The following is a 21,367-nucleotide window of genomic DNA, read 5'->3' as shown; positions in this document are numbered from 1 at the left end:
GTGAGGAGTGTCAAACAGATCTTATTCCCAGAAAAACTATCTAGACAGGCCAGCGGCCCTCAGCGATCACCAGGGACAAAGATGACACCCTACATGTCCAGGGAGAAAGACATGCTTGGGCCCCCCATGACCTGGGTATCTCCATGGAGACCAGCTTATGGAACTACTGGAGAAAGCTCTGCAGGAAGGGAAGGCAGGACCATGGACAGAGGGCTCAGCCCGGAGCTTAGGGATTCCTCCTCGGTCTGCAGGCAGACAGAAGACACGGAAACCAGCCTGGGGCAGTGGACGACCACCCAGGACCAGATCCACAGCAGAGTCCTGGGCCTCCCATGGCGGAGCCTGTAGCAGGAGCACGGCTCTGGGCTGCAAGTCCACACACCAGCTGAAATGGCGGCCCCAACCCTTCCTAGCCAAGCGGGGTCTAAGCAATCTCTATCCCACAGAAGTGGAAGGCTGACCTGCTGCTTGAGATATACAGACCTACAGGAGGTATACAAACTGGCACCAGACCCACTGAGGGCTGACCTGCTGCTTGACAGGCCACCAGGACTGCACCAATGGAAAAGGGCTGGGAGTGCCCCAGTAGGGCAGGGCCAGACATCTCCAATGCCCTAAAACTGGCTGGGGCCAACTCCATGGCCTTGGTCCAGTGGGAGCCCTGGTCATCCACTAAGACAGGCATCCCTTCTTGGTGATGAGATTCTGCTCAAAGGAGGCCTTGATGAGGCCAGCACCATGGCTGTCCACGTGGAGCTGGTGGGCAACAGGTGGTTTTCTCTTTGGATCTTCCCAGGAGAAAGACAGAAGCCAAGAAGCAAGATGACTGACCAGGATGTAGTGGGACATCATGCCCACATGCAAGGCCAGCTCAGGCTGAGCAAGGAGGGTTCAGGGTGGCATCAGGATCTCAGCAGGCCATGGTTGAAGACTCCCCTGGGCCAGGTGGGAGGGGGCAGAATGAAAGCCACATGCCCCCCGCACCTATACCCAGGAGCAGAACCCACACCAGTGGTAGAAACTTCTTGCCCAGGATGGAAATGGTTACCAGATACCTACAAGGAAACCTGCCTGGGGACATGGTGGATAGAGGGGAGCCAGGTGGTACTTCCTTAGGGCTGCCCCTCTCAACGACTGCCTGGGCCTGCTGGCTTCCACGGGATCATGAAGTAACGGCTGACTTCTCCCTGTGAGGTGGGCATCAGCAAGGCTGCCCGGAGGATGCCACACTTCCCAGCCAGCTGGCTCACCACTGGGAAACAGCTCCATATCCAAGGGGTAGAGGACTACCCCACCTAGGTGCACCTTCCTTGGGGCAGGGGTGAGTGGACAGCCGTCCAGGAAGGGCCTGAGAACCTGTGGGTATGGTGATGTCACCAATCTGGCTATGCTGAGTCAGCCAAACATAGGGACAGGCAGGGACACCTGACCCTGTTTCTTCTGTGAGGGACAGTAACCTACAGGGAGTGACCCCTCAGGGACATTCCCAGCTCAGAACACACAGCCCCTGTGGGAGGAGACAGCACCTGTGTGGTAGGATGGACCCTGGTGCTGCCAGCCACCCTACACTGCACCTGGGCCTGGTGGGAGCCAGGCCGAGCCTTGGACAGTGGGAGACATCTCAGCCCACCAGGGTAGTGTGGGGCACTTGGCAGCAGGAGATATACAAACTGGCACCAGACCCACTCCTGGGGGACATGGATTCTCATGGAGGAAGATAGGGAATGACCAGGGCTCCCCCAGGAGCTCTGACCACAGTCACGGCTGCTGGCATGAAAGAGCTGGCCAATTGCCCCAGCGTGGCTCCTGGCTCTATGGTCAAGCAGATGGCCAGACAGCTGACCCTGATACCCTGGGAGGGCCCTGGAGCCAAGCTGGAGGCCAAGACAGGATGGCAGATCATCTGAGAGGCTGCCTGGACTATTACCAAGAGGCCACTTAATTCTCAAAGAATTGGGGGACTCATGTTGATGAGACTCGTCCATGCCTCACATCTGGCTGTCCCCTGTATGGAGGGGCTGTGGGCTGCCTCCTGGTGAGCTGTTTGGGTAGGGGACTGGTCCTTGAGCAGACATGTGCCATATCCCCTCCCTGCCCTCTAGAGAGAGATGGCCCTCCCCCACAACTGCCTCTGCCTGTTTCTGTTGACCTCTCCCATCTGGATTTGCCTCCATCAAAAGGACTGGCCCAAGGGGGAAGGCTGCTGCCCACTGTGGAAGGTTGTGACTTATGACTCCTGGTCCCCAGCTCCTGCCTGGAGGAAATCAGGTAAAGAGGGTCCATGGAAAATTCTAGTCGCCAACAGGGCCCTACCTGCAATGGGCTCCCCAACCCATGCAAAAGTCTCAGGGGAGTCCACTGCAGATGGGCAGTAAATGAGGGTACACTGGAAGGAAATAGGAGAAGCACCATTGCTCACTTGCTCACTATGACTGGGAGGGTCAGGCAGGGCAGGTCTGGCTGCTGAGTAGGGTGCACAGGGGTGCATGGCACTGCTGTGCCACATCAGAGCTGGAAACCAGTGTACAGAGCAGTCTGCTGGGTTACCAACTCCCATCAACTGTCCACCCACAGCTGAGGCTGGCACTGGGGTCACTTGTGAGTCCTGTCAACAAGAGCCAGGCTGCACGAAGGCCTGTGGATAGAGTGATGGCAGTGGGTGACCACTACCTGAGCCTGCAGGGCTGGGCCTGAGGATGCCTTGTGGAAGAGTCCTACTACCCACCCTCGTCCAGGGCCTGTTTAGGCTTAGGAGTGAGCACAGGACTCTGGAGCCAGCCCAGAGCTGCTGATGGGTGCTGTTGAGACCCTCCCCATTCACAGGCCCAGGTCTTCTCCCAGGGGGAGGGGGCCAACAACAGCCACACCCCAATCTCACCCTGTAGAGTGCAAAACCTTGGTTCAGATGCCCTTGGTTTCACAGGTTTAAACAACTCCTCAGGCCTGACAGCCCTTCTTAGCAGAAGCCAAGTCCTCATGTCTGAAGTGTGAGGTTCAGCAATATCCCAAGAGGAAACCCCATGGCTCACTGTCCTGCTACAGAGATGGGATGACCTAAGGGACACCCACAGATGCATGATGACTGGCCCAACCCACCACCTGTCTGGCAAAGGACATGCCCAAGGCCTCTAACTGGTTAGAGGAGGCCAACTAAGCCCAGAACGTCCACTCATGGGCTACAAACACTGAGGGAACGGTGTGGAGGGCATCTCATCCACATCACTGGCTTTGGGAGGACACAGTAAGTAGAATGTGTAGAAGCCCAGGAACAAGGCAGGCTGAGATACTTCAGCACCCACAGGAGGAGGGGGTGAGCTCCTGGGAGGCAGTGGGGGAATCTGTCACGTGTCCAAGACTTTTATGGTTGAACGTTCTCAGAGTAAAAGACCAGCAAGAATGGGAAGAAGAAACGCCCAGATCCACTGAGTCACATGCACTGGATTTGTCTCGTCCTGCTATCTGCCTTGCAGACATTCTTTCTTTTTTTTTTTTTCCTAGCCAGGGACTGAACACAGGGACGCTTAACCACGTCCCCAGTCCTTTTTATATTTTATCTAGAGACAAAGTCACATTAAGTTGCTGAGGCTGCTGGGATTACGGGCATGTACCACAGTGCCTATCTACAGACATCTTGAAGGAAGGTGACAGAGGCCGGATGAAGGGCTTTCCACTCTGGGAAAGTCACGCCTGGGTGGGGGCCTGGTGAGCAATGTTGCTAGACAGTACTTGGCCTTGCAGGGAGGAGGGTGGGCTAAAGATGTCTCCCTGCCCTGCCTGGGCTACTGCAGTGGACAAGGGGGACTTCACTGAGGAACTGGGTCTTGGTGCCAGCAGCAGGAGAGGACAGAGGGGAGGGAAGGCTCCGAGCTGGTATAGCACTGCAGCCACCAGAGCTAGACAGGAGCCAGAGGGGGTGCCAGGCTGTGCAGCTGCTCCAGAAGGGCAGGGGGAGGAGCAAGCCCAGCTGTGGGGGCCGGAGAGGAGGACCCCCCAGGACAGGAGGTCTGTCTGACCCTGTGCACTAAACAGCCAATGAGTCCTTGGGCTGATCTGTTGAGGGGATGCCACCAGGCTGGAACAAGACCATGAGGGCCTGGAAGGACAAAAGGGAGGAGGTGTGGGCAATGGCGCGGGTGGTAATAGGCCATGCAGAGGTGAGGAAGAACATTCTCCTTAGACCTGTGGCGTCCTTAGAGGGGACTCAGAGGGGGCTCCAGCAGTGAGCCAGGAAACTCCCACGAAAGGGGCTCCTGGCGGTGGTCAGGTTCCCAACGCCTGCAGGCAGCAGTGCCTGCCGTATCTGCCTGTGTCCCCTGAAGCCTTCTCTGCAGGACTGATGCACAGGCCAAGACTGAAGTGGGGGCACACCTTCTGCAAGGTGTCCTTTAGGGGAGTTGCAGCTGGGCAGCATCAGCACTCTGCCTGGCCCTGTAGTCACAAAGGAGAACATGAGGACACGTCTCCTGAGCTGGTCATTTATCCCATAGTTGCAGGAAGCACTTTACTGAGCTGGCACATGTGCTGCTGCCCTGACCAAAGCATCCTTCCAGTCTCCCAGCCCACCTGCTCCCCTTGAGTGGGCCCAAGTCCAGGCCAGCAACTGCCCAATGCCTAGACCACCACTCTGCACGACCTAGGCCCAGAGGTCATTAGTAAGGGGCACTTTGGGTTGGGGACTGAAGACAGCACCCTCCCTCCCAACCTCCACAAAGCCAGGAGGACTGAGGGCATCCTTGTGTATGTGCATACACACCCATGCACACAGCCCTGGGTGTCCACACTCACGCATACACCTGTGGTCAGAATTTCTAACCTCCAAAGCCCCCAGCCCTTCTCACAACAATCAAGGGCAGGTACTGTCCAGAGGAAGCCACCAATGCCTTCTGTGATCTGAGCAGACTGGGTGCCCTGTGTCATCCCATCAGCTGGTAGGATGGCTGTAACAACCCTCTCCAGCGGCTCCTGCTGGGCCGTCCGTCTCCCTGGATCATCTCTTCACCCTCAGGTGGCATTTCGGGCCAAGCGTATGCCTCCAAGTTCATATTCTTGAGTCTGTGAGGTTACTCCTACCTCAGAATTCATCCACAGTTGGAAAGACAACATTTAAGAGGTGATTAAGTTAAAAGCAGGCCATCAGGATGGATCTTGATCCAATGGGACTGTCCTTCCAAGAGGAAGTCAGTCTGGTGTACAGCTCAGTGGTGTGGGCTCAGGGCAGCAAGGCCTGGTTCAATGCCCAGTACCATCAAAATGAAAAAGGAGAGGCCGTCAGGATGGATGTGCAGAGGACCACGTGAAAACACAGGGAGGAGACACTGATGGACAGGGAGGAGAGAGGCCTTGGGAGAAGCCAGCCTGCAGCACCTGGACCCCAGACCCCAGAGGGTGAGAACACTGACTTCAGTGGAACGGGAGATGCCAGCCCAAGTGGACAGAGATGGCAGCTCGAGGCCAACACCTCGCCTCCTTTCAAAGCCCCACCCAAGGAGAAGCCTGGCAGGCCCAGGAAGAAACTCGTGGCTAGTCCACTGAGGATGTCTGGGCAGCTGGTACTCCCTGCCCAGCAGGAGGAAGTGCCCACACAGCAGGTGTTGTGGTTGGGCTTCCTGAAGATGCCAGGGCCTGGCACACACACACAGAGCACACTGATCAGAAAGAAGACAGAGGGGGACAGGGATCCACCTCAGCACCAGCCTGCCCTAGGGGTGTCCTGGGAGGAATCGGAGGAGCCCTCACGGTGCAGCAAATTCACGTCTTCCAGCACAGGACACAGCTATGAGGCTGACCTCTCTCCATCCTGCTGCAAATGGTAGGTGCGGGGCCACTGGGCCTCAGGCTGCTGCCCAATCTCCTGTTCCAGTGCCATCTGCCGAGGCCCTTCTCAGCCAGTGGCCTGCCCTGCCCTGTCTACAGAGTCTGGCCAAGTTCAGTGATACAGAATAGACCCCAGGGGTCAGGAGAACAGCAGTCGGCTTAGGCCTGTGCCGGACCCCAGACCCTAGGGCCAACCTGTGGACACAGGGGAGTGTGGGTTTAGAAGGGGAAAAAGCCCCCCAGTGGGACCACCCCTTCCCACCACTGCCTTGGAGCACAATCCACCCTGACAGCCCACCACAGAGGGACCAACAGGGGAGATGGGAGTGAGGTGGTCCTAACAAGCATTCCTCCTCCAAGCAGGAACAGAAGACGGCAGAGAGGTGTCCTGCCTCCTCTACTGACTGCTGCCATGCCCTGAACCTGGGAGTCCCACCACTGGCTGACCCCTGATCCCAGCTGGAGGGAAACACCAAAGCAAGGGCCCAGCCAGGACCTCAGCATTCAAGGCAGGGTGATGGCCTGGCCTCTGCTCACTGCCCTGGGTAACACATGCCCTGCCCTCACAGAGCAGGCCTGGGAACCCTGCAGAGAGTCCCAGTAAGCAGTGACACCACACCTGTCTCCAGACACCAACCATCCTCAGGGAAGGAGCCACTAGGAACGTGGGTGGCTTAAATGAGCTCCACACAGCCAAACTGTTTCCAGAACAAACACAAAGACTCACAGGAGCACTCAAACACCCGGCTCCCAGAGGCAACATCTGCGACATCTGGTACCCAGTCCAACTCCGGGTCCACAGGGCTGCACCCCAGGCCCCTGACCAAGGAGATGGTCATGTGCAGGCTGATCAGAGCTGACCCAACATCAGGATCAGCAGAGGAGGACACCGGCTGTCATCACAACAGAATCCCACACAAGCACAAGTTTAGCAGAGGCCCAGAGGATGTAAAATGAGACCCAAACCCTGACACATGGGAACTACAGCCTGTGAGATGAAAGAAAGCGCTGAAGGCAATGGGCCTGGCAAAAGAAGTCACCAGCAGTCTGTGCCACCAGTGCAACACAGCAAGGAGGAGCAACCGAAACGAAACAAGAACCCCAGAAGTGGATCCAGGCCCAGGAGCTGCGGCTGGGCTGGACCACCCTGACACAAGCACCCGCTGGCGGTGCCTGAGGTCAGGAGCCAAAGGGAGGTCCAGAGAGCTGAAGGAACCACGAGACCTTCCACATGTGACAAGCAGCATGTGTGCACGGACCCAAGGGAGCACAGTGGAGATGAAGTACAAGAAGCACCCGGACAAGAAGGACCATGTGGCTCAAAACCCAGTGGCAAAAAAAGAAAATAAGTCTAAATAAAATTACATGATTAAAAAAACAAAACAAAAACCCAGTGGCAGCTGCTGAACCTGATGGCAGTAAGGGGCCACAAGAACAGGGAGGCGCAGGGGAGACAGGGGCAATGGATTCCAGGACGGACAGAACTGGGCTCCACACTAGCAGAACCACACAACAGCAGACACTGGAGACCCTCAGAGAAGGAAGTGACAGAAAAGGAGCAGGTCTTCCTCGTCCATGTGGCACAGGCCAGATGACAGCCCTTCACACATACACTAGCAGCCTTGGCCTACACTCCCACTCCTGAGGTCAGGAGAGGTCAACACACTCAGGGACAGCAGTGTGGCTGCATCCCCAGGCTACTGCATCAAGGTGGTAGCCACCCCTGGCAGTAGCTGAGGTGCAAGGATTCCTACATCATCAGCCCCAGAGCCCATGAGCCCAAGGGGCCAGAGTCCCCACCCTCTCCAACCCCACACCACTGGTGATTGGTGACATCCTGTATGTGGTGAGGAGGGTCCTGAGCTTACCTGGCCCCAATGACAGGCTCACGGGCATCCTTGGAGGCTGCGTAGTCCATGCCATAGAAGTTAAGCCCCAGGAGAATCTTGCTCCGCCACTTGGACTTGGGGTCCAGAGCCTGGACGCAGGCTCGAACCCAGGACAGCGGGGCGTTAGGGCCAGGCCTGCAGGGTGACAGGGAGAGTTCCAGTGCAGGCAGGAAGCCTTGAACCTGACCCAGGGCTGTCCACTTGGAGTGCATCCTCCCTTTACTGTGGCCCATGCCCCTCAAGAGTAGGGAAGAAGCTGGGTGTAGTGGCACACACCTATGATCCCAGCAACCAGGAGGCTGAGATAGGAGGATCACAAGCACAAAGCCAGCCTGGGCAATTTAGCGAAAATCTGTCTCAAGATAAGAAATAAGAAAAGGGCTGGTAGCTCAGTGGTAGAGCACCCCTGGGTGCAATCCCTAGTACCAAACAAAAACCAGAAAGAACCAGGAATGACGGACCCTGCTGTAGAGGACCATGGCAAAATGGCTCTGGACCCCTCCACTAGAACCCATGGGTGTCCTACCCAAGGCAGCCTCCCAGTGCCCAGCTTGGCAGACAGCAGTCCTAGACCAAGGCAGGGAGGGCTCAGCAGATACACAGCCTCTCAGGTGTCACTCCTGCTACTTCACATGGTCTTCCAAGAGCCAGGTGGCTCAGGCAAAGGTCTGAGGACAGAGGCAAGAGCAAGGCCATGCCTATTCCACCCCAGACAGGACCCCCCACAGGTCACCTCTCCTGGGTATGGACATGCTAAGCAGCAGGCCCCATAGCAGGAGGGTGCCTGCCTGGGAGGCCAGGAGTGGGCCTGCAGCTTCAGAGACCTGGTTGTGCCCGCAGCACCACAAGGCCACACTTACTGCTGCGACGTGGAGTAATCGTAGGTCATGAGGCTGAAGCCATCCAACACCGGGGCCAGCTGCTCAAACTCCTTGTGGGTAAACATGCCCAGCTGGTCGGTCCTGGAATGAGAGAGCATGCTACCTTGGCCACCACACACAGCCCATCAGCCAGCCTCTCCTTAGCTGCTTTCTGGGCCCAGCCAGAGTCAGAGCAAGTTGGATATAGGGGCTCCTAGCCCACACCCCTCCATCCCTGCCATATGGGGGTCAGTTTCCTCTGAAGACAGGGATGGCCTGCTGCATGGCCAGGGTCATACTTCAGAGACAGCAGAGATGTCCAGCTCTCCTTGCCCTTGGAAGGCTCAGAGGAAGAGGGGCAGGGGCTGGGCAGTTCCAGATGCTGAGTTCCAGGACAATTCCACTGGTGGGCATGGGTGGGCCAGGCCAGCCTCACAGAGGCCTCTGCTGCCCATAGGGACCAACCAGCGAGGGATGCTCACCCTTACAGGTTCCTGTAACCACAGTCTGCTATGCACTTCAGCTGTTGGCTCCTCCTGACCCTGCTCCCAATCCCAAGGGTCCATCTGCCTCTAAACTCAGCCACACCCCAGGCTCTCTGCTCCCCCTAGCAAGGTGAGTAAACAAGACACTGCCTCTTCTCTGAAGAACGCTGGGCTGCTCAATGTTCCTGCATAAGCCCAAATCCAGCTGGCCAGTGCCCAGGTATCCCCAGCCCAGAGGTGGTCTCATGGTGGGGACCTTAGACATGGTCACCCAAGTGCCAGGGTGGACCCAGAGGGCGGCCTGCTCACAGGCCCAGTGCAGCCCCAGCAGAAGGGACAGCAGCTCAAACATTCCCTAGAGCCCTCCAGACAACAGGCTCTGAGGATGCACAGAAACAGCCTTTGGCTCCAGAAAAAGCTTTCCCCATGTGAAGGCTCCTACCCAGGTAGGACGCTCACTTAGGAACCTAGGAGCATCCACTCTTCCTAACCCTGCTTGTGAAGAAAGGCATGTCCCCCTGTCCCATCTCATGTCACAGAAGTATCTGAGGCATTTTGTCTCTGACTCCTCCCCTGCTCAGCTGGGCAGGGCCAGACAGGGAGAAGCCTGGCTGACAGCCAGAGCCCAGGCCAGCTGCACTGAACAGGGACACAGGAAGGGAGGCCCAGCTGCCCCCCCAGGCCCTGCTTGCCTCACACAGGGCACTTTTGTTCACCTGCTCAGGCACATAGGGCATATTTTTACTGGCTGGTTATTCCTTGGAAGTGACACTCTAATAAGAGCCGAGGAGTGGGAGACAGTATGTTGGGAGATCCCTTCTGCCCTTCACATTGCTTCTGAAAAGCCCAGAGCTCAGGTGGATGGACAGAGGAAGGGCAGCAGTGGCTATGTCCCTGCTCTGGGATACCTCCTGCCTTACCAGGAATACTGTGACTCATGAGATGGACATGCAGACCACAGCAAGGGATAATGGATGAGGGATGACCAAAATACCACTGAGGACATGATGGAGCTAAGAACGATGGATGTGGAGTAGGAAAAGCAGGGATCCTGGGACAGAGACCTCACAGAGGGACAAACTGAGTTAAGCACTACTGCAGAGGGCTGGGACCATCCAAGACAGGGCAACAGGAGCACCGCCTACCCCCAGCTCTGCACCAAGCCATCTGGAGCTGCCCAGCTTCCAAGGCCCTCACTGGAGCTCAGCAGGGAAACAGGAGGCACAAATGCCTGGCTTGCAGGAGAGGGCAAGGCCCTGTGGGAATATGTCCAGCCTAGCTCAGGAGGGGGTGCCTGAGCAGGTGGCCAGTGGGCCCAAATGCTGTGTGGACAAGGCACTAGTGGCCCAGGTGCCGGTGGAGGCACCTCTGCCTCCTGAGGGCTGGTATCAGACCACTCATCCATCCATTCTGCCCTTCTGGCCTTCTCTCATCTCTGGACAGCAGCACCTCCCTCAGGCACTGGCTCCTTCCTGACCTAGTTCACCACAACCAGTGTCTTCTGGGCTGTCTCTCCTGCCTGGCCCAGTGACAACCCAGTGGTGCCAAGCCATAGCCTACAGCCACTCCACACTGAGGCATGTGAACTGGGGAGAGGATGGGAAGAGCGAATGTTGACACCCAAGGCTGACGGTGCAGACCCATGGCAGCCAGTGCACTGCAGGGGAGGGAAGGACAGAGCCTCGGCTTCTCTTTAAAAACTTCCTTACTTTTGGAAAAAGACAGATCTTAAGCCAGCATGCTAATGCCACGTGTTAGTGCTGGGGTGGACAGAGATGGGGTGTTTCGTACAGGGTTTTCGTTCTTATCTGTCCTTTTCTTTGACAGAAAGAGGCACCCTCAAACTGGGGGATCCTGGGAGCCTGCAGGCCCTCAGTGAGTGCCCACGGCCAACACACCTGTGACCTGGCTGGTTGCTTGGAGCCTAGTCCCTGAATCCTGCCCAAGCCCTTGGGGCATCAGGGGTGGAGCTATCCACGAGAGACTGCAGGAAGCTAGAGGCTAAGTGAGGTGCAGTGAGAGCCATGTGGGCAGGCAGGAGCTACCAGGCACTGCAAGGCTCTGGGCAGAGAAGCTACACCCTACAAAACCCCACACAGGGTTCTGAAACAGCCCCTGCAATGCTAGGAGAGAACATAGGGGTCTCTGCAGCTGTACAGCAGTGTTACCCATGTCCTGGGCATCCACAATGGAGACAAGCAGGCCCCTTCGGATGGGAGAATGAAGCTGCTGTGATGTTTATGCCTAACCAAGGGATGTGGCACAAATTCTGCCTGGAGGGTCCCAGATGAATCCCTGCCCTGGTATGGTCAGGCTGAAGGCAGCCTGCACCCCAGGCTAGAAGCCCACAGGGCTGCAGAGGAGAACGGCTAGTGCAGCTAGGCCAGGTACTGCTGCCCTCTAGGCAAACTCTGGCCCTGCCCCTTGTCTGGCCTCCAGAAGACCCTGGTGGGGCCCAGGCATCAAGCAGGCTTTCTGGGTTGGGGGCCTGCACCCTGATCCCACTCACATAGCCACCTGCAGTAGTAGGCCAGGCTTGCCCTGAAAGGTCTGGAGCATGTGCTCCTGCCTGGGGCCAGGGCAATTCCACTGGTGGGCATGGGTGGGCCAGGCCAGCCTCACAGAGGCCTCTGCTGCCCATAGGGACCAACCAGCGAGGGATGTGAAGTAGCAGGAGTGACACCTGAGAGGCTGTGTATCTGCTGAGCCCTCCCTGCCTTGGTCTAGGACTGCTGCCTGCCAAGCTGGGCACTGGGAGGCTGCCTTGAGTAGGACACCCGTGGGTTCTAGTTTCCAGCATCTTGTGTCCACTGCCAGCTGAACTTCCAGCTTACACTTTCTAGGGCAAGGCTGCCACAGCAGCTGCCCTCAACTAGGTCACCAGAACATGGCTTGGGGTGGGGAGACATAGAAGCTAAGGTCAAAAGTGTGAGGAGCCCTGAAGCCCTGAGAACGGAGAGCCAGTCAAGAGGCCCTGCCCCAGGGGGAAGCAAGTCCAACTGGCAGCGGGCGGGATGGGGGGAGTATATGTGACCCTGTGGAAGCTGCCTTTCCTCAGACATGTCAAACCAGGACCAGAGATGGAAGGTGTCTTCAAGTAGAAAAAGCTGTCCCTGTCTTGTGGCCTAGGTGGCCACTGTGGTCTGGCCCTCTGGGCAGCATATTGCCCCCACCCTCAGGTAGCCACATCTTCTGCTGAGTCCAGCTCTGCTCCTAGAAGCAGCAGCTCACAGCCAAGGCTGTAGGGGAGGGATACAGCTGGCAGAAGCCAGGACCCCTCCCTCTAGGGGCTGGTGCACAAGCAGAGCAGCTCTGGAGCCCACTTCTCACTGCTACCACTACCAACCGGCCTCAGGGACTATGACGCCATGGGCACTAGCCTCAGGGACTAAGAAGACCTTCTGTCCGCCAGGTGTGGTGGGTGTAGGCCTGGAGCTGTGTGGGGCAGGGCCTGTAGAGAACTGGGGCAGCCATTGCCAGATCCCTCCTGGCCAGAAGGACTCCCCTTCCACACATGGAGGCCTTTCTTTAATGTGAGCTGACAGAATCGCCACTGGCCAGGCATTTGTGTCCCCACATCCTCATGTAAAACCCTGACCCTCAACAGGACAGCATCTGGAGATGGGGCCTCAGGGTGGCAATGATGGCAGCACTATGAAGGGTGCCATCAGAAGAGACTCAAGAAGGTGCCATCCACAACTCAGGGAGAGGCCCTCCCAGTGCACAGCCCTGCTGGCACCCTGATCTGACTTCCAACTTCTGGAACTGAGACATTGAATGTCTGGTCGAATGGGTCCCTGTCTGTGGTGCTTTGCTGTGGCAGCCAAGTGGAGACAAATGTCGGGTGACTGTCAGAGGGCTTTGGCTGCACAGGTCCCTGGGAACCTGCCACAGCCCTACACGCCAGGTCTCCTTTCTGAGAAGAGTGTCACAGCCACAAAGGCTCTGTGCATCTGTGCATGTGCTACAATGGGGCCACCAGACAGCGAGTGGCTGAGGACCACCTCCATGTGTGCCAGACTCTGCTCGGCCCCACCTTGGGGGTATGAACCCTAGAGCCTGCCTGGCCTGTGCCACACGCATAAGATACATGGTGCCTTGCTAGGTGTGAGCAGTAGTCTCCCCAGGGCTTCATGAAAAGTAAGCACCTCCACCTGCCCATGGGCTCCTTGCATGTGCCCGTGCAGACCCTGCAGTCTGTGGGTCCTCCTTACTGTCTCACCACTGTTGGAGCATCTGTTACCACCTCTTATGCAAGTGTTACTCTGTTGCTGATAAGGTTTGCAGGCTTCAGCTGCCTGTGGAATCTGAGGTGACAACGCTGGCCACAGCTGCTCTACCCTCTGGCACAGCAGGTCCTGCTTTCTTGCTTGGGTCCTCACTTAGCCAGCCCAATTCCTGGCATGACTCTATCTGGTGCCCACCAGCCCTCAAAGAGGCCTCAATACATGTCAAAACCCACTGCTTGCCCTGCCTCCTAGGCTAGGAAACCAGGGGCTTCTGCACAGGGCAGCTTAGGGGTCCAGCAACAGCATCCCCAGATGAAGGACCTCACCCACCCATCACCCTCCCTCCACCACTGGACCAATACTGAACCATGGTCGGGGGTTGGAGAGACAAGGCAGGATGCAGGATTCAGCCGGGAGCATCCTCCACTTCAGGGGGGTCATAGCCTACAGCACACCTTCCTGAATGGGCACACCAATAATGTGGGGAAGGAAACCAACCTCTGGTCTGCGACCAGCATCCTGAGCTGAGGGGTCACAATAGCTAACAAAACCCTAAAACATGCAGAACTAGCTGGAGACTAACTCAGACCCTGTGGGGGATGGTATCCTCCTGTCCCTGCAGATGGGGGGATACGGTTAAACCAGGTCATCTGTGGAGGCTGACCACACTGCCTTGGTGGCAGGGCTCAAGGTCAGCACAGCACCTTTGCCAGCAGCTGCCCAGGTCCAGGGATAGACCCTGGAGGTCTGCAGTGCTGTGGCAGCCCCAGTAGGACTCTCCCTGGCAGCTCTGAGTCCAGCCTGCCTTCTCTGTATTTGGTGAAAGGGAGCCGCCTCTCCCCACAGCTGCATCAGACTTCCCTCCTAGAGCTGTGTCCCGCCCAGCATAGCCTGTGAAGGACCTGAGGAGCTGATGTCCATCTGCAGAAAGACGCAAGGCAAAAGCATTGACTGCAGTGACAGCTCTTCAGCAAGGGTGAGGGGAGGACAAACGGGGGCAATAAATAAACTCCCCCAGGGATCGCGACAGCCAGCTTAATAAGGAAAGCCTCATAGCCCCAAGTGCACCCAGGCAAGTTCCATACCAGCAGCTCCCAGGCCTGTGCTGGGCTTGAGGTCCCGCTTTTCCTGAGCCACCTATCCACAGGTTTTGGCACCCCTCTCAGCCACTGCCCGTGGCTCTCTCTCCCTCTGGGTACAGGTCCCTCCCCATGCAGCCATATGAAGGAGCTGTGTGCCTTGGTCATGAGAGTGAGGGAAGACAGCAGGCCTCAGCTCCCATTCTACACTCTGCCCAAGGCTGGGAACTTGGGTGACGGTGCTGGGGCAGAGAAGGCGCCCTGGGAAGCCATTTCCACTCTGACTTTAGAGGGCAGTGTCTCACCAAAGGTTGCTCTTGTGTCCTCTCATGGGTGACCCTCTAGCCACCAAGGACAACCTGGTCTCCCCCTGGCTGTGGCACCCCAGCCACACCCAGTCACCCATCACCAGGAGACTCTGAGCAGCCCCCGGTCTCCTCTTCTACCCCTAGGTCTGCAAGATGGGTCCACACAGCCTCATCCTTGCCACCCCTAGGGAAATCCTGAAATCATGGGTCACACATTCAAGGTGCGTCTCTTCAAAGACACAGACTCAGCATAGGAAGTGACACAGATCAAGCTGCAGACAAGATCCCAAGCCCCAGACATGGGCCCCTCACCGGCATGGGTGGCGACGCTGGGCTGTAATACAGGCCCAGCCTAGGAACCGTTGAGGCAAAGCCCGTCACCTTACTGCCCATGGTCTCACGGATTAGCTCAACGAGCACAGTGAGGTGGAAGATAGAGTCGAGGTCTCAGGGTGCCATAGGCGCCAAATAAAAAGAACTCAGGGTTCAGTCTGGGGCAGGACCCTCCACTGTTCAGCAACAAGCATCGGGAGCTGCATCCACACTGAGTAAAAAGCCAAGACCAAAAGAACACAAGAGCCCCACTACACCCATGTGTGCCAGACGCATGGATGCACCACCTACAAACACGGGCAGAGACACGGGCAACCCTCAGGCCCTCCACTTCCCATGACTACCCTCCTAGGGCAGCTGGCCTACTGGGCTCTGAGTAAGATTCTAGGACACAGGCCTGAGACCAGTCTACAAAGTCTGAAGCTGCACCCAACTCAGACTGAGGGCCAGAAAGTTTGGGGGAAAAAAAAGGAAGGAAGCTGACACCCAGGCCAAGCAAAGGGCCCTCAGCTGGGCAGGAAACCACCCCCAGCACTTGCAGTGGTGATGGCATCTGTCCTGGCTGTGGAGCACACTGAAGGCTCTGTGAGAGCCAAGTCAGCTCTTCTGTGTGACTCTACAGCCTGCCAGCATCACCTCAGGCCCTCGAGCCACGTGCAAGCACATCCCTCCGAAGAGAGGCTGCCACCCTAGAGAGTGGAAGGCTGCAGAGATGTGAGATGGCGGCAGCTTCTTCCCAAAGTAGCAGCTGCGAGCCAGCATTCGTCTGAGGGCCACGTGCACAGGGCTGCCCCCTGGAAAATCCCCAGGGCCCTGGGCAGACCCCCTGGACTCCCACCCCAATGGCTCTGAGGCACCCTTCGCTCCCCACTCTTCCTGCCTACTCAGCCCCCAGTTCTGTTCCCTCATTGTGATTCAGCCTTCTCTGTGTCCCATGAGCTCACTTTCCATGCTAAACACCACATTCCTATGTGAAATGCTTCTGGCAGAGTGGACATGAGATTCCAACTTCCCTGGCTCTTTTAGTACTGTCTGGGTCACTCCTTACTACTCCCTGCCTCATACGGCTTGGGAGAGGGCCAGCCCCAGCCAGTGGCATCTTGGTGTAGATGCGACTGCACAGCCCTGTCCACTTGGCCTAACTTCTCATGGAACACAGCTCACACAGATTCACTTAAAGCTCCAAGCACCTGGGCCTCAGGACCTCTTTGAGAATGAAGGAAAGATAAGTTTAAAAAAGATTAGTTCTTAGCCTAGCATGGTGGTACCAGGGACTCAGGAAGCTAGGGCAGGAGGATCACAAGTTTAAGGTCAGCCTCAGCAACTTGGTGAGACTGTCTCAAAGTGAAAAACAAAACCTGGGGGCTTGGATTGTGTCTCTGTGGTACAGCGCTTGCCTAGCATGCATGGGTTCAATCCTCGGCACCACATAAAAATAAATTAAAAAAAAGATACTGTGTCCACCTACAACTAAAAAAGAATAACAACAAACAAACAAAACCTGGAGATGCAGATCAGTGCTCAGTGATAGAGCGCCCCTAGGTTCCATCTCCAGTACCCCCGCAAAAGGGCCAAGGGCATACTCAAGAGATAAAGCACTTGCCTAAGCTGAGAAGAGTCCTCCCCTCCCCTCCCTACCCAGGACCCACACCGAAGGGGCAGGCATAGCTCCTGTTGACCAGAGGCCTGGGCCCTTGACTGATGCCCATGTTTGCTCCCCCAACCCCTCAAGAGAACTGCACTTACCCAGGGGTGACGGCAGGTGGAATGACCAAGATGGCCAGCAGCCGGGCCTGATGCAGTGCCTCAGCCAGGTGGGTAAGCATGTGGATGAGGCCCCTGCAAGAACAAGAGGCAGTTGGCTCCAAGCACTGCAGGCTCCCAGTGGTCCCAGCCTGAGACCCTCCATCAGGCCTTCTCACCCCACCCTGGGTACAGCACCATACAGAAAATGGCACATGTGGATCTGTGGAGAGGGCTAGGGAAGAAGGGGCCTCACACCCCAACCTGTCCTTATACATTATCCAAAAGACCCCTGTCCTTCCTCATACCCAGGGGCCCCTCCAGCTAGAGTCTCAAGAGCACCCAAGTGGGTGCTCAGAAGAGAGGGGCCCAGATGAAACAGAGCTCACAGGTCTATATCATGCTCCAGAGCCCGAGTGCACCAATACACTGAGTGGCACTATAAGCCTCAGGCTGTGAAACACCACAGGACAGTCTGAGGGCCACACAAGTGGGGGCTTCAAAATGGGGCAGGTCATCAGTCATGCTGGGGCCACCAGATGAGGGGACCAAAGGGGCAGGTGGGGTGGTGTGCCCAAGGACAACTATTGACCTCTCTCCCCATACAAGCTGAGAGAACCTACCCTGTAACTCTCGACCCACGTGGGCAGTGGGTGGACAGCCCACAGGGCACCTAACACTAGCTGGGGTGGAGTCTCTGCTCATAGGAGCTGGCCTAATGCTGCTGTTCCAATATTGATGTGTCTACTCTGGGCCCACTCTCCCTGGACACAAGGCCCTCACTCTTCTACTCCAGGCCCTTTAGGAGCAGCCCTGTATGGACAGTAGACTGCAAGTCCCACCTTGATGGGCACCAAGCATAAGGCCATGGCTTCCACTGGCCATGGGGATGGAAGTCTGTCTCTGAAGAGTGTGGAAGGCCAGGTCCTCTCAGCAACTGGCTGTGGGATGGTGGTGACTTCTCAGTCTCCCTGATGTTGCCCCATTGAGGCTGTGCCAGTGATGCCAGTGTGAGGACTCTGTGGTCACAAGGAAGCCAAGGCCAGACAGCCTTCCTCTCTTGGCCCAGTGCTAGCTTTGCAGGTGGCAACCCAAGTACAGACCAGGGAGGGACAAAGTCTTGGGACAACCTGCCCTCCCACTTTTGCATCCAGAACTTGTCTAGTGTACCAATGGCTATTACCCACTTATCACTTAAAGGTCATGGACAAGGAGGACACTGCTCAGGCCCCTAAACACCAGAGGCCTGGGACTTCAGGAAACCAACCCTACTTGGAGAGGGCCTCCTACTAGCCCCAAAGGCTATGGGTTCTGATCCCCATGACATACGAGACTTGAGGGCCAAAAAGGTGGCCAAGGCCGCTCTGTAAGGGGCCCAAGGAGTCTGGACATGCATCCACAAGCGCGTAGCCTGAAGCTGACTTTGTGGGACAGGTGTAAGCTCATCCCTATCTGCCAGCAACGGCGGCTCCCAGGGGCCCACACTGCAGCCACCCTGGGTGGGACTGGCAGCCGCAAATCTCTGCTGAGAGCTTTACCAACAGACCCTACAGGCTAGATAGCCTCTGAGCCTGTGCTAGCAACAGCACACAAGAGAACCCACTGAGCCCAGACTCGGGTCTGGCATGTGGGAGACAGCTCCAAGTGGGGGTCAGCAGGGCAAACAGGTACTTGTCTGGCAGTCTCATCTCCACCTTACCAAGGAACTGGCCTCTCCCAGGGGCAGGCTGTAGCATTAGCTTCAGGGCTGACATCCCCAGATCTGCTACCTCCAAAGTTCACCGTAACACCTATCACCCTCAGTGACTTGTGTACACTTGCCACAAAGCCTTCCAGACCTCGGGGAAGGACTACCACAGGCCCATTGAGTCTGCTGGGATGTGACCAGGAGTGTAATACTATGAACCAAGTTGAGACTTCTGGCCAGGGCAGACTAAGGTGACACGCTGCAGTAGTTCAAACTGCTTCAGGTTTCATGGGGAGAAAGGCCTGGGAATCTCTGGCAGAGCTGCCCGCTCAGCTCTTCCTGCCGTGCCTAGCAGTCTCTGCCCAGGGACAGTCACTCCAGCCAGTTGGTGCTCTGAAGAGGAGTTCTCATAGCTGTTTCAGATGGCTCCCAGATAACCTCTCTGGCCCCTGGGAGAGCTGCTATCAAGAGGCTGGCTCCCCAAGCCCATGTGTTACAGACACTAGACCTCACCAGCATACCAGCCCACACCACGGGCCTGCATACTGGGCCAAAAGCAAGTGCCACATGCCTGCCCAAGCCTGCCAACCATGGTATTGCCAGGTTAATCACAGACTTGCCAAGCCAACCTGACACATGGAATTCAGACTAGATGCTGGGGGTGGGGGGTGGGGTGGAAGGAGACCCATGTAGATATTCCTGTCTCAGCTCAGTCAGGTCTGTCCTGGGAGGCAGCTGTCCTGGAGGCAGCTCAATGCCCAATATGGTTGGACCAACTGGTCTTTGCTGCTCAGGAGCCTGATTACTGCTCACACCATGGCCCTGACATTCCCTGAGGACAGCTGCCTCCACTCCCTGGGTACAAGGGCAGGCTATTCCTACCTCTGCCTCCTGTTATAGCCTCTCACTTGGCTGGGCTCTGCAACTCTCCCCACAGCCCTCCTGCTCCAGGGACACTATGAGGTCACGTCTTACTGCCTACTTAATGCACTGAAACAGAAACAAAGTAAGACAAACCTCAACAGATCTACGAGGCTACTGTGTGGCTCCCTCCCCGTGGCACATTGAAGAGCCCAAAGGACACCAGGGCCATCACACCTCAAAGTCCCACATATGCTTGGCTAGTCTCTTTTCACATCCCAGGAATTTCCTTCCTGCTCACCGAGGAAGCCTCTGCTTGTATCTAGTGAGACCTGTCACACTATCCTGGCCACTCTACTCACAGAGTCCCTGTGAGTGAAGGTCCTCTGTGCCCTTTACCACACATGAGGGGCCTCCCGGCTGGCACTGCAATGTGCTCAGGATAGGTCTCCTGTCCTGGGGCCATTTCTGGCTTCTCCACCTCTGACAGGGCCTCCTCTCCACCTCAGACATAGGAACGCAGGAGGAAGGCCCTCCCCAAAGCTCTTCCTCTCCCTCGGTCCTCCCTCTGGCTCCAGCAAACACTCGAGGTCCAAGCAGCCACCTGCTGCCCCAAACTCACACATGCTTCTGGCTCAGCAGCTGGCTCCACACCTCCACCACAAAGCCCTCAAAATGCTGGTTCTGAAAAAAACAGAATCAATGAGGAGAAAGACCCAAGAGGGACAGGTGAAAAGACAGACAGAACTCCCACCTTATCCAACGGCAAAGTTACAACCTAGTCACCCACGAGGCAAGGTCCAAGGCTAAACTGCACACCCAGAAATCCCTCTGAAGGGGGCAGGAGGGGGACCCCCTACAGGAGTCAGAAGCAGGACTTGGCACCCTGCATTCTGTTTATCCAGGATCTTCTGTCCCTGCACCAGAGCATACAAGCAGCCAGTGGAGATGGGCTCCCTCCAAGGCACTCAGGCTCTGACCAAAGGAAGCTTCCTGGCCCTGAAGACAAGTCTCCCACCCTGGGACCCCCAGAGGATCCCTGGGGTCAAAAGGGAGCATGGAATGTTCTGGAGTGGGCTGACATTGTCCTGCCTGGAAGACCTGGGTTGCACTAGAAGGTGCTTAAGAAGAAATCCAAGCAAGAGGAGCCCAGTGGAGGCCCTGTGGGAGTCCCAGTCAGAAGGAAAGGCCAGGAAGACTCAGCAGCTGTTGTGGGAGGCAGGAGCTGATCTGAGAGGTGGGGTGGGTTTGGGAGGCACAACCTTCTCTGAGAGAAAGAGACCATTTGAGGAGGCAAGGCCTGGCGGGGAGAGACAGGGCCTTCTGGGGGTGAGGCCTGGTGGCCTGTGAGGACAGCATGCAGGTCTCACCTTTGCCACCTGGACCACAGTCTTGCTGAGCTCTTCTATTTCATCTTCATTGTCTAGGACATTGCGGAAGTCATCGTAAGTCCAGCCCTCAAACAGAAGCCGAGGCACTGATGGGAGACACACACAGAGGTTGTGACCAGGAAACAATGAATTATATTCCTCTGCTTTTTGTCCCCAATAAGGCATCTTCTTGGGCCCCAGAGCAGAATCAAAACTCAGTGATGGGAGGGGAAGCCATCCAAGGCAGACACAGCTCCAGCCATGCAGGCTGGCAAGGGTGGGACACATCGGGGAAGGAGCAGGTGATGCTGCCAGTCCTCCTCCCTCACCAGCTCCCCCAGGGGCCTGCTTTCCAGGAAGGTGGCTGGACAGACTTCAGCTTTCTGGCTCCTGGCTGGTCTGTCCATAGCTGTCTCCAACTTCAATCTATCCTGATGGCTCCCACTGGCCCTGAGTACAAGTCCCCTCCTGGCCCTGCATAGGCCCCTGTGTCCTGCCCACCTCCCAGTCCCAGCCAAGACCCCCACACTCCTTCAGCTCAGCCCTGTTGCTGCTCCTGAGCCTTCCAGTAGAGTCTCCCCTCAGCCCAAGCCCCACACTCATACTCGGCTGCCCCCGGGCACCTGCTGCTCACTGGAACATGTGGTGCTCCCTCACCACTGTGAGCTACAGGAGCTCCGGTGGAGCAGAGCCAGTGTTGCCCTCAGGG

The 21,367-nt window shown here is 56.9% G+C and overlaps 1 protein-coding gene across 3 annotated transcripts in view; it reads right to left on the bottom strand.

The window, feature by feature from the left end:
- Positions 1-21,367, bottom strand: part of Chid1 (chitinase domain containing 1) — a 34,314-nt gene that overhangs the window by 3,188 nt on the left and 9,759 nt on the right. For all 3 annotated transcript variants that reach the window (XM_076847811.1, XM_076847813.1, XM_076847812.1), the window contains 5 exons: positions 20,659-20,765; positions 19,911-19,972; positions 16,744-16,836; positions 8,564-8,665; positions 7,683-7,838 (listed from right to left, as the gene is read on the bottom strand). In XM_076847811.1, the coding sequence (XP_076703926.1) occupies positions 7,683-7,838; positions 8,564-8,665; positions 16,744-16,836; positions 19,911-19,972; positions 20,659-20,765 (520 nt within the window). The remainder of the gene's footprint in view (positions 1-7,682; positions 7,839-8,563; positions 8,666-16,743; positions 16,837-19,910; positions 19,973-20,658; positions 20,766-21,367) is intronic.

The sequence above is a fragment of the Callospermophilus lateralis genome, chromosome 2 (assembly GCF_048772815.1).
Source record: "Callospermophilus lateralis isolate mCalLat2 chromosome 2, mCalLat2.hap1, whole genome shotgun sequence".
In the NCBI taxonomy this organism is placed as follows: Eukaryota; Metazoa; Chordata; class Mammalia; order Rodentia; family Sciuridae; genus Callospermophilus; species Callospermophilus lateralis.
This window is presented reverse-complemented; position numbering and strand designations above follow the sequence as displayed.